Genomic DNA, 13,488 nt, shown 5'->3' on the forward strand with positions numbered 1-13,488 from the left:
TGGAATAGTTGAGGGGATGATTTTTATTCCTTACTTTCCACACCTCTGTATTATTTGGACTTGTTACAACAAAACTATATTATTACTGTCAACACTTGTAATTAACCATAAGGAGATGTCAATTTAGGAAATCATTTGTTTAATATATCCACTGGAATGTTATGATCCCAGCTATAAAGTCCAAAATGAAGACTAAGCATAAGTAAATAATATGCATTGCAAGTGTTCTATCCATTCACCCAACCCTTGGGTGATAACAGGTCCCCAAGAACAAGATTTGGAAAATCATTCATGATGACAGTTTTTGGAAGGTGTATGATAATATTCATTGATGTCAATTGTAAACCTCATTATTTCAAAAGCCATGACATATCATTTGGCTTGACTTTCTGAAGATTTAGCTTTTCGAGAATGGGAAAATTTAACTGATATGAATTAGTCAAGAGCAAGCCAGACAATTTAGAGCTGAGAAAGCAGAGAACTTGCATTCCAGATGCTTGCAGCTGAGTCATCAAACTGCTCAAAACACAGTAATTTGACAGTGTTTATTTGCCAACAACTCTTGATATAACATAAATCTTTAATAAGGAACCTTCCAAACCTCACTCAAACTTCTCTTCCCCAGAAACAACACCTCGAATTCTAAGGTTTCTCTGAAGATGAACAACTACATAAGCACATTCTTGAAGATATGATTCTGGGCTGGATGGTTTCTTCTGTGCTCCTTAAAACCAAAAAACAAACAAAAAAACCCATTGCTGTCAAGTCGATTCCGACTCACAATGATCCTATAGGACAAAGTAGAACTGCCCCATAGAGTTTCCAAGGAGCAGCTGGTAGATTCAAACTGCCGACCTCTTGGTGAGCAGTCTGTTCTCCTTCCCCTGTTCAATTCTCTACAGAACACCTACTATCTGAATTAGTTGCCTCACATTGCTCTTAAGCATTGCTTAATTGCTCTGAATGTATCTGGCATCTTTAATAAGAAGATAGAGTCCATCATTACAGGGATCACATTTTCTGTTGTTTTTCCTATTGTCTTCCTTCCTCCCCAACACCTGCGCTGTCGATCAAAGTTGGATAAATGTATCTAAAAAGCATAAGCAGCCTGGAGAGCATTTAGATTTGGTCAAGGATGCCCAAGGAAGTGAATGCTCATTCCTGATTTATTGCTTCATTCAATGCTGTGCAAGCCCTGCACAATGTTAGGCTCCTGGAGGGGAGTAAAGGTATCTTCCTTCAAAAAGTTCACAGCCCAATGGGTAGAGAAGCACATCAACAATTAATTTTAATACAATGTGATCAGTTCCATACTAGAGGTGTTAGGTCATATGGAAACAGAGAACACGACTCTTTCTACCTGGTCATTGGGGTGGTGGTGGGCAGAGAGTTGGAGAGGCAAGGTCAAAACAGAAATGCTGATGGTGATGAAGTTAAGATGGTGTTGAAATGGGTCTTGAAGAATGAATAGGAGTTTACTGTGTGGAGGAGTTAATAAAAGGCATTCAGTGCATAGAAAGCAGCATGTGCAAAGGTGTGAAAGCATGAATAAGCATGGTATAGCTTGAAGTGAGCTGAGAGAGGCTGTTTGGGGCAGATCTATGAAGGGCTCTGAAAGGTGAGCTCAAGAGTTTGGGCTTTATCCTTTCGACCTGGGTAGCTACTGAAGGTGTTAATGGTGGCAATGGGTGCACGCAGGTCTGTGTTTCAAAAGTAACTTGGAGAATGGAATAAAGAGGGGCAGTGACATCAGTTAGGAGGCTACTGCCAAATCCAGCAGAAAATAGTAGGCACAAACCAAGGCAGTAGCACTGGGGATAGGGAGGATGGAAAGACCAAAGTGAGACTTAAAAGACCAAGTCAACAGCAATAAGCTTTAAGGGATGAGAGAATGCAGGGGGTGGAGAACAACTTTTTCTGGTGTACCTCCTAAGGAGATGGAGAGGAGGAGAAGGATGCAACTAATCATGGGGAGTGTATGAGAGGAGCTGGGAGTCTGGGCAGAAAGGCAGTCAGTTCCAGCCTATATGTCATGGACTGAGTTACGTCCCCCCAAAAATGTGTGTATCAACTTGGTTAGGCCATGATTCCCAGTATTGTGTGGTTGTCCTCCATTTTGTGATTGTAATTTTATGTTGAGAGGATTAGGGTGGGATTGTACCACCAACCTTACTCAGATCACCTCCCTGATCCAAGGTAAAGGGAGTTTCCCTGGGGTGTGACCTGCACCACCTTTTATCTCTTAAGAGTTTAAACGAAAGAGAAGCAAGCAGAGAGTTGGGGACCTCATACCACCCAGAAAGCAGCACCAGGAGCAGAGCACATCCTTTGGACATGGGGTCGCTGCACCTGAGAAGCTCCTTGACCAGGGAAAGATTGAAGACAAGGACCTTCCTCCAGAGCTGATGGACAGAAAGCCTTCCTCTGGAGTTGATACCCAGAATTTGGATTTTATCCTACTTTACTGTGAGAAAATAAGCTTCTGTTTGTTAAAACCATTCACTTGTGGTATTTCTGTTATAGCAGCACTAGATAACTAACATGCTATGTAAGTTTGAGAGAAATAAACCTAAAATCTTTACTCATTTTGAGACTATAGTACTGATTCTTTTAGACTCAGAAGTTTAATATAACCACAAATAAGAAGTTCTTGGGTGTGAAGGAAGGGAATATTAAAAAGAAAAAACAGCAACACACAGAAAACAATCTCCAGGAACCCAACAAGGAAGGAGAATCTCGTATCACAGAGAATGTTAAAGAAGACAGTGGCAAGCCCCAGGCCCTCTGTTGAAGAAGGAGGCCTCTGCAAAAATAAGTTCAATAGACATCAAAAGGCTATGACCTACTTGCTATCCTGGTCCATTGACAGTCCAGATCCTTGCTCGACTAGCTTGGTCAAGTTCACTATTTCCTCTTTCAGTGCAAGAATCGTCTCCTTTGCCTTCTGCTCCTTATCATAGGCTAAGTCCACCATTTTCCAGGCCTTTTCAATTTCCTAGAGGGGCCATGGGATATCAGTGAGAAAAACCAAACTGGGGTCCAATTCAAGATAAGCTGAGTAAACAGAACAATACCATGACTACAAAACAGTAGTTATTTACAGGGAAAAATAATATATGATACATGAAATTCATATTGACTTATTGAATTGTTCAACACAAGCTAGTCCACACTGAACAGTATATTTAAGGAAGTGGCCTGACAAAGGGTATTTTTTCTAGTATAGGTGAATAGAGCTACAAGGCTCACGTAGAGCAAAGGCTATATAACTAAGGGGACTATTTCTAATAAGACAGCCTTGCAAAAATTAAAAATGAAAATCTATGTGCTTTCCTAGTCCAGATATTTTATAGGAAAAAAATTAGCTTTATCACATAGGGAATGGTCATAAATCCAAGTCCTAAATTTTAAGCTCTTGATAGATTCCAAATAAAAAATGTATTTTGTCCTCAGGGCCCAAGTGAGCTCCTAGATGGCAATGTGAGCTTTAGAACAATCCAGAGCAACACAGTCCTCTCTGTACCTAATTATGCCCAACAACCTTGGTAATTCCCATTTCCAGAAACCCATGCACAGGCATTCTCACCAAACGCTCATAGGGGAAAAACAGAAAGCCATAGCAGAGAATGCAAACAATGACTCATGCAGCTTCAGCCTCCTTATCGTTATGAAATACAATATGGAATGTTAAAATAAATACTTAAAAGTGAAATATCGCCATTTGAGTAAGTGAGCAAACACAGCAAGTAGTGCAACAGCCTTGAATTTGATACCGCCACTAAACTTTCTTACCAAATTTTGTCAAGTGAAATGTGGGTCTCTTATATAAGCTTTAGGTAAAAATAGTCCATCTTTATGTTCACAAGAAATAAAATGAGTTAAAGAGATTAAGTTTATTAATTTAATTTAATAAATGCATGTCCTCTCTTTACATTAGAGAGAGAGTGTTGCTTAGGTAACGATAGCACATAAGTTAGTGGTTTGAAACAAAATGTCGGTTTGTGGGCAATGTTCTTCTGTAGCAACCATTTTTACTGTTTTTGGCAAAACAAATGAAGGATATTTAAATGAAAATATGATCATATGAAGTTTTGTCCAAATCAACTTCACCAGTTAGATTTTGGTCAATTCATGGTTTCTATGTCCAGTTTTTAAATTTCAAATGAAAAGGGTTTTTTGTTTTTGTTTGTTTTTTCCTACCATCGTGAAATGAACTGAAGCCTTCTTTTATTGGTTTTTTCAGCAAGGAGAAGAAGAAAATGACAATACAAAATATAGCGCTAAAAAAAAAAACTAGTTCCTAAGGGAATAGATAAGCCATATTTTGTACTGGTCTTGGAAATTAATTTGAATTGGGTGACATTTAATTTCATGATATCAAGGAACTTATCTAAAAATGTTGTAAATTATCTCTTGTAACTAAGGTCTCAATTGAAAATTAAAATGTCTCATCCACTTGTCACCTTGATGTCGACAAGGAACATTTATCAGCTTTACTTTTAAAATCATATAGCATGCTCCAGTGTGAAAAAATAAAGTGTAAAACAAAACCATGCTTCCTCACTGTCCCACCAGACTGAACCCCGTTCTCCCATTATGAGGAATTGGGAGGACCAAGGGAGATGCGAAGGAAGAAAAATCATGAAAATTATTATCTGGGAATTCTCCAGTTAATCTCTCCTAAAACTTTAGAAGTAGAAATGGTGAAAATATCTTGAACAAGCTTTATCATATGATATTCAGCTACTCATCTTACATCAAACAAGACATCTTGAGATTCCTAATATTGCATTTACTTACTTTGAATTCTTTTTGCTAACCCATTATTTCCCAGAAACCAAGCCAGCAAGGTTCTGCATTATTTTCTGCAAGATGAAATTTACCCAGGCTAGTATAATTATTTTCTCAGGAAATGAACATTATTCCCTAGGCTTAATGAATATATAAATCAGGTACATTTTTCCTTAGTAACTCATTTACTACCAGCCTAGAGCTGCCAGCTCTCTTTTGGTTTTGTATCTAGAAGATCACTGACCTTCTTCAGGGATGCAATGGTGGTCTGATCATCCTGAGAGAGCTTCAGGGCAGTGGCGACCTTCGCAGAATTAACTACGATCTCCGCATTTAGCTCTCTGCATTTGGCCATCAGACGCCTCTCATTGTCGTAAGACCGTTTCATTACAGCATGAAGCTTCTCATATTCAATCCTAAACTTGTCCAGACTTCTATCTCCTGAAAGTTCATTGAGAACCTCCTGAAAATCCCTTTCGATTTCTTCAAACGCAGTTTCTTCCAGCACTAGCTTTTCACTCTTTTCCTGCACAAAAGAGCAAAGATGGGACTAGACATTCCAACACTTATACCATTACTATTAAGGAACTACTATTATTATGTCATGAATGAAAGACAAGAAGAAATCAAGACTGTGGGGTGGGGAAGGCTCCTTGTTCATTGACTGACATATTAATAATTAATATATTGGGATAATAATATTTCCCACCTCATAGAATTATTATTACGTTAAATGGGATAAATTGTGTTAAGGACTTAGCCAAGTGCCTGGCAAACAGTAGGTGTTAAATGAATGACAGCTGTTATAATTACAAGCCCTGGTCTCTTTTCATTGCATCCTGCTTCCTATTGCCCCCAGGACTGCAGAAGGAAGCCAGGACATGTTGAGGCCAGACACAGAGAAATCTTGACATGAGTATCATGAAATCATGAACATACAGTGAAATTCACCTGAAACATGGAGTGTTCTCCTAACAGAGATTCCATTATTTTTATCTCTTTAAAAAAAAAATTAGGCTAGGCCATCCCCACGAGTATATTAACATATTCTTGTGCAATGCTCTGGCCTTTTCCAAATTTCCTTTCCATGATTTAAAAAAAAAAATTTTTTCTGGTAATTTTGGTTTTTGTTTTTTCACAGAGTTGTTGCCAACTCCTGGGGACTCCGTGTGTTTCAGAGTGGAACTATGCTGTGTAAGGTCTTCAGTGGCTGTGATCTTTGGGAAGCAGATCATCTGGTCTTTCTCTCGAGGCACCTTTGGGAGGATTCAAACCACCAGCTCTGGGGTTAGTAGCTGAGCGCTTAACCATATGCACCACCCAGGGACTCCTATCTATGATTAAAAAATTTAGCTGGGTAAAAATGTATTTAAAAATATAAACCCAGATATTGATTGATTGATTTATATATATATGTAGTTATATATGTAGTTATGTATATAGTTATGTACATAGGTATATATATAGTTACATATAGATATATAGTTATATATCTATATGTAATTAAAGCAAGTCTGACTATGACTATGACTTAGAAGAGAACCCAAGAAATACAGTTATATAGGAATTCTTATTTCTCTAATTCTTGTTAGATACAGCACAATAATAAGAAAAAAAGAATGGGTATGGTTAATATGTTCATTCATTCAGCAAACACTTATTGAATACCTGATATATGTGGGTTCTGTGAAGGTGCCTACAGGCCACTCATACAGGAAACTTATACCTCAATAGCTGATGGAGTGTGTATGCACATAATGGAAATGTAGGATTTGATATCTGCCATAAATGGAATTCAAAGTGCTATGTGAATCCACAGGAAGAGGGAGTTACTCTCAATAACAAGAAATAAAGCAAATTTCATAATGGAAGGTGGCATTTGAGCAGGCCCAGAAAGAAGAGTGGAATTTTCACAGGTGGAGTTGAGGAGAAAGAGCATCCCAGTGGAGGGCAAAGCTTGAGCAAAGATTCGAGGTCAAGCAAGTACCCAACATGTGAGGTTGGTTAAGAAGGACAGCGTTGCTAAAAAACAGGGAGTAAGGGACAGATCGTGAAGGCCATGAATGGCATTCTACAGAATATGGAGCATATTAATTCTGAAGGCCATAGACAACCGCTCAAGATTTCTGAGCAAAGGAATGATAAGATTTGTAAGGTCTTACTTAAGTTTGCAACATTATGCTTTGGTATTCTACACACACACACAAACACAAACACACACACACATCCAAAGGGCTTTGGTATCAAAACTCTATTGCTAATCAAAGAAACCAGCTGAGACAACCTCTAACAATAGAGTAAAATTCCAATTCTCTCTGAAGATTTTGGATGAGTACTTTAGTTTACTTTCTGCTTAGACAAGTGTGTATATTTTTTATTTTCAAAAACACTTGTACCGTTAACGCCGTTAATTAAATCTCTAAACATGAGATGCAAACAAATGCAATCTTTGGAGATTATCCCTGAAATAGATGTGGAGTCACAAGCATATCTACACCGTTCCATATAACAACGTTAATAGTAATTTTGAACTAAACAGAGGTTTTCTTCCTGACTAAAAGCAGGTTATTGCAGTGCAGCCATTCCACAAAGAAGCAAAAATCGTATTAAGGAAATATGGTGGTGCTGCTGCTCTGTGCTTTCCCCATGTTGCCACTAAACATGAGCATACACAAGAATTTATCACGGCCATGTTCTTGGTTCCATCCCCGTAATGGTATTAATGTCAACACTTGGTCACCAGCCTAATGATTTGTTTGTAGGCCAGGTTTTCCCTGCATACTTTCACTTATCACAGGAATGGAAAAATATCCAAAAAAGAAAAGTTTTAAAGAAATTTTATAAACAAAGGAAACGTGTTCATATTGTTATTAAACACATACTACTATTAAAAAGGAAAACAATCTCTTAGTTGTGACCAGTATATAGTTGGCATCTACACCAGCATAGCCCAAAATGGCATCTGTTTCAAGAGTATAATTACAACATCAACAGATTAGAAAGGAACCGTGATACCCCTTCTTAAACACCTGCTGACCAAAAAGTCGGCAGTTTGAACCCACCAGCTACTGCTTGGAAACCCTATAGGGCAGTTCTATTCTGTCTTACAGGGTGCTATGAGTCGGAACCAACTTTTGATTTTGGTTTGGTTTATTGAGTGGTTACTATGTGCCAGGCACTGTTCTAGGTGTTGGGAATACCAAATAGTGGTGAGAAGGAAAAAGAAAAAGGGGAAGTTGAGCTGTAACGCAATAAGCCAGAGTGGAAATAGGGACTTGTGAAAGCAGAGGAAAGGAAAATTTGGTTTAGGTCAAGTAAGAAGAAAAATAGGAGAAAGGAAGAAATGAGAGGAGATAATGAAAGGGAAGGTAGATTGGGGGAAAAAATTGGCTCATATAATTGGCATCGGGGGCTTATGTATGGGGAATGAAGAAAAATGGAATAAACCGAGAGGTCTAGTTGGGGAGAAAAGGAGGAAATATCCAAAACAAAGAAAAAATGAAGGAGAACTAGCAGGAATTGGAGGAGAAAATGGGACAAAAAGAGATACAAGTGAGTATGGGTAATGGGAGGAAGTAATAGGGCCACAGGAGCCCAAATGTAAGAAATAGGTGAGACTGATAGAGCCCAGGGAGTGAAGAAAATGGAGGGTATGAAAGGGACTGGATGATAGGAAAGGAGGGGGCTACTGACCACAGGAAAATGGAGCCTGTAAAGGGAGGCTAGGAATGGAGGAGATGGAATGATGAGGGCATGTGAATGGTGTGGAGGAGACAGGGGGAGGACTAGAATAGGGATGCAGTTTGAGGGCAGTGAGAGAATCTGGGAGCAGGGCCAGCTTCATGAGTGTGTGACCTGTGCAATCCCACAGGGCACTGTGCTTAGAAGGGCCCTGCCCTTGGCTTAATGCTCTACTGTTTTCACAACTTTTGCTCAAGGGGTCTCACATTTTAATTTTGCACTCAGCCCTGCAAATTATGCAACTGGTCCCGGCTGGGACTGACCATGATGGGTGGGATGGGGGGAGGGCAGGGAGGCTCTGATGTGATAAGGATTGACTTGGGTAAAGCTACGTGAGTGCAGAATAGGAGGGTGGATGGAGACTGTAAATGGCAAGTGAATGACAGGGACCTGAGGTTGTGGGGCTCATTGAAGGGTTGCAGAGATGCCCCCTCATTAGTGAGGCTGAAGATGGGGTGGTACTGTAATATGAAGAAGTGAATGGAGGCTACAATAACACAGGGGTCAGGGAATGATGGGGCAGTGGTGACCGGCTGAAGGGCCTTGATGAATGATGTGACAGCGGGTGATCAGATGATAGGGAATCAGGGTGGACACGGTCAGTGAATGAGGGTGACTGTGGTATATATCAAGTCTTCTTCCAGATCCCCCCAGTCAGGTGAGACGTCTCCAATATTTCCGTGTGCACCTCTCTTGTGGTATCAACTTATGGCTCAAAATTTAGGGGTGGGTGCACGTCATATGTGGGTCTGGAAACTCATGAATTTCCACCGTGCCTATCACAGCGCCAGTTTAATAGTTGGAGAAGCGGGTGTGTCCACAGAATTGAAGAAGGGTCAGGAAGTAATGCGAACCAGAGGCGACTGGGGAGGGTAAGAGAAGGGAGGCTGACAGTGCGGATGGGATATTGATGAGGGAAATGTTGGAATCAGTGGATGTGACAGGGATGAGACGACAGTAGAAGGTACAGTGGGGTGGGGCGAGCAAGAGGCGACAGGGAGAGGGGCGCTGACTCCTGACCTCAGCCATCCTGATGCTCTCTGGGTGCGGCCTCAGAGGCTGCTGTGGAGATCGCGGAAACTGGGCCGGAGTCTGGGGAAGGGGCTGTACACTATTCCCAGCGCCTAAAACCGCGCCACGTTATCTCTAGCCCCGCCCGGCCGAAACCGGGCTCTCGGCGCGTCCTCCAGTCGCCTGGCAACCGCCACGCGCCCTAAGGGCCCTCGTGGACGTTCGAAAGAGGCGGAGCGTCTGAAGCCCGGCCTTGGGAGGGATTCCGCGCAGAAATATGCAAATATCCCCCTGAACGAGGCGGGGCCAAGGAAATGAGGAGGCGGGGCCTCTGCGAAGCTGGGAGGAGTCCCCAGGTGTGCGCAGAAGTTAGAAACACCCAAGAGAGAGAAGGAGGCGCCACAGGAAAGAGGACGGTGAGGAGGTTGTGGAGCCAGCCAGCAACTGGGAGCCAAGAACGGACCTTGTAAGGAAATGTGGGTTAGAGGGTGCTGGATGAGGGGAGGACTGGCTACCCTTTTCTCTCTGTAACAAAGCGACTCGGGCATGGAAACAAAAAGTCAAGTCATTCAACACTTAATGAAGTAGCCAGTGTGTGCAAGGCACGGAGAGAAAACCAAGGGGCAGGAAACACAGACCCTGCCTTGAAAGGCTTCACAGCCACTAATGATGAGAAAAATAGGGTGCAGAGCGCGAGGCACCCTGGAAAAATGTATGTGGAGCCACATCGTGAAAACCTCCATAGCACCTGGGGGTGCCTGTCCTAAGGCATTTTATTTTTTCTCCTCCTCCTCCTTTATTTGCCCCCTTTGGACTTCAGGTGCAGAGAGTTGAAGTCATTACACTCCTTGGTTTATGAAATGTGAAAGACCCCTCTCTTGTTTTATTTTTTCCCTTCATCTCCATCTCTACTCCCAATCCCACAGGCATCTATGCTACTGTGGTTCGACTTGAACTTTTGAAAAATGTACAGTATTTTTATTAGTTTTTTTTTAATTATTTTAATAATAGTGTTTGAGGATCATCATATTTTCTACTTTTTTCACTCAACGGTCTTTTTGAGGATTTATCCGTCTTGCAGTTGGAATTGTAAGTCTGTTCTTTGCTTCTGAGGGCTGCACAGCATTGCACAGTGTGCATCCACCATGCTTTACTCCCACTCACCAGGTGATGGACACCAAGGTTGCCTCCAATACTGCAAACAATGCAGTGATGACCATATTTGTATGTGGCCCCTGATACACCTGTGTGCAAATTCCCCTGAATTTGCCTAGGAGTGTGTCTTAGTCATCTAGTGCTGCTATAAGAAAAATACCACAAGTGGATGGCTTCAACAAACAAGTTTATTCTCTCACAGCCTAGGAAGCTAGATGTCCAAATTCAGGATGTCAGCTCCAGGCAAAGGCTTTCTCTGCTGGCTCTGGAGGAAGGTCCTTGTCATCGATCTTTCCCTGGTGGAGGAGCTTCTCAGGAGCAGGGGCCCCAGGTCCAAAGGACAAGCTCTGCTCCCAGTGCTGCTTTCTTGGTAGTATGAGGTCCCCCACCTCTCTGCTCACTTCCCTTTCCTTTTATCTCTTGTAAGATAAAAGATGATGAAGGCCACATCCCAGGGAAACTCCCTTTACATTAGATCAGGGATGTGACCTTAGTAAGGGTATTACAGTCCCACCCTGCCCTGGTGGCGTAGTGGTTAAGTGCTAGGACTGCTAACCAAGAGGTCAGGAGTTTGAATCCTCCAGGCGCTCTTTGGAAACTCTATGGGGCACTTCTACTCTGTCCTATAGGGTCACTATGAGTTGGAATCAACTCGACGGCAATGGGTTTTAATCCACTTTAACATAGTCTAATCTTGCCTCATTAACCACAGGCAGAGATTAGGATTTACAACACATAGGAAAATTACAATCACAAAATGGAGGACAACCATACAGTACTGGGAATCATGGCCTAACCAAGTTGACATATTTTGTGGTGACACAATTCAGTTCACGACAGAGTGAGATTGTTAAGTCACAGGGGATGCATGATGCCATCGCATTCAGTTTTGTACTTGTGTCCTGAACAAAGGCACCCACCCAGCTAAGGCATCAAACCAAAACCAAACCCACTGCCATTAAGTTAATTCCACTCATAGTGACCCTACAGGACAGAACAGAACTGCTCCATAGGGTTTCCAAGGCTGTAAATCTTTATGGAAGCAGACTGTCACATCGTTTTCCCGTGGAGTGGCTGCCGACCTTTAGATTAACAGCCTAGCACAGGGCTCCTGATCAAGGCATCAGTGGGGGTGTAAAACAGCCCCTATTCTCTTTTCCAAGCTATGTGCCTTGGCAGAGGGCTTTGACAGCTGGAGGAAGATGTGTCTTTTCTTCTCATAAAAATTCAGTTCCTGCCTGTTATAAACCTAGAAGGCTGTGACTCCACAGAGAATGTACCTTTTTCAGATTCATCTGCCCAGGGGTGGCATAATGTGCATGGAGGTGGTCTTAGAGTTGGTAAATGAAGCCAGAGAAGCAGGCTGGACTAAATTGTAAGCCAAGCAAATAGAAATGGAGTGGAGTGGGACGCAGTAACATGACTCAGATTGCTTTTTGTGTTTATAGGAAACGTGTAACCACCATGATCCAGAAAGATGCTGTAAGTTTCCTGAAGGTACATAACAGTGGAGAACGACTTAGGGGTCCCTAGCTAACCATATCTTACACTGGTGTCAATTATGGGTTATATATCTTCACAGTTCCTAGGAATCTCCTAAAGGATCATTTCATGAGCAAGTGGCCTGCAAAGGTAACAGAAATTCAATCCAGCAAACACTTTTTTTAAGCACCTGATAGCAGGCAGACACAACAAGGCTGGCCACAGAACCCATAAAGTTGAGTAAGGCAGGGTCACTGCCCTTCGCATCCACAGTCTGGCATTGGAGGAGAGACAGGAACATCTACAGTTAATTCTAGCTCTATTATATCATTCAGGACATGCCATAGGGACAGAAAGCACTATATAGGAGCTCAGGGAAACTAGACATTGATACTTGAGAGCACTGGTCATGACAGAGGGACAGAAAGAACCAAGATGGGAAATCAGAGGGTTGCAAGAAATGTGGAAAGGCATATGACATGTTCAACTCACAGGAAAGCAATCCAGGTGGGCATCGACATGGATGAATGAATGGATGGAAGGATGGACAAATTAATTTCTGCTGATGTGAAGAAAATGTTTGAATTCCAATTTTCCAGACAATGGGAGACTTACTACTTACTTCCCTTTTGTTGTTGTAACAAAAAGAAGCACTAGGTGGCATCATACTACCAAAAGCGTATTAACAGGAAATGTCCTCATTGTCTAGAAGCTCTAGGAAAAACAACCACAGAGATTGGGTCAGCCCCTAATTTAAATGAATAATAATGCTTCTGTTAAGCTTATTTCTCATTATACTCACTTCATTTATTTATTGAGCACCTACCATATGTTCGGAACTGACTCGACGGCAGCAACTCTTTCAACCATATATATGTTCAATCCTATGCTGCACACTGTGGAGAATACAAAAGGAGTTGAAGACAGGATCCCCACCCTGAAGGAGCATAAACCAAGTAAAACCAAACCCGTTGGTGTTGAATTGATTCCAACTCCTAGTGACTCTATAGGACAAAGAAAAACTGCTCCGTAGGGTTTCCAAGGCTGTAAATCTTTACAGAAGCGGATGGTGGGCTAGAACCACTGACCTTTTGGTAAGCAGCCAAGCACTTAACTACTGTGCCACCAGGGCTTTTAGGTTGAAGGAGCATAAGGAGAAGCAAAACATGCTTGACACCCTCCTGCCTCTCCCCCAAAAAAGGTTGGGAAAATAGTCCACGGCAGGATGAAGTAAGCATTGAAATGTGGGTATTGAGACACAATGTCTGGAATAATCCAACCCCCTTGATCTTCCAATGCCTTCTCCCA

The 13,488-nt window shown here is 41.9% G+C and overlaps 1 protein-coding gene across 1 annotated transcript in view; it reads right to left on the reverse strand.

The window, feature by feature from the left end:
- The window catches only part of CFAP58 (cilia and flagella associated protein 58), a 112,341-nt gene extending 101,578 nt beyond the window's left edge, over positions 1–10,763 (reverse strand). Inside the window, exons 1-4 of the mRNA XM_064269083.1 lie at positions 10,708–10,763; positions 9,672–9,882; positions 5,036–5,341; positions 2,847–2,995 (exon numbers count right to left, since the gene is read on the reverse strand). Of these exons, the coding sequence (XP_064125153.1) occupies positions 2,847–2,995; positions 5,036–5,341; positions 9,672–9,882; positions 10,708–10,763 (722 nt within the window). The remainder of the gene's footprint in view (positions 1–2,846; positions 2,996–5,035; positions 5,342–9,671; positions 9,883–10,707) is intronic.
- Positions 10,764–13,488: the final 2,725 nt, after the last annotated feature.

This window comes from Loxodonta africana, chromosome 16 (genome assembly GCF_030014295.1).
Source record: "Loxodonta africana isolate mLoxAfr1 chromosome 16, mLoxAfr1.hap2, whole genome shotgun sequence".
In the NCBI taxonomy this organism is placed as follows: domain Eukaryota; kingdom Metazoa; phylum Chordata; class Mammalia; order Proboscidea; family Elephantidae; genus Loxodonta; species Loxodonta africana.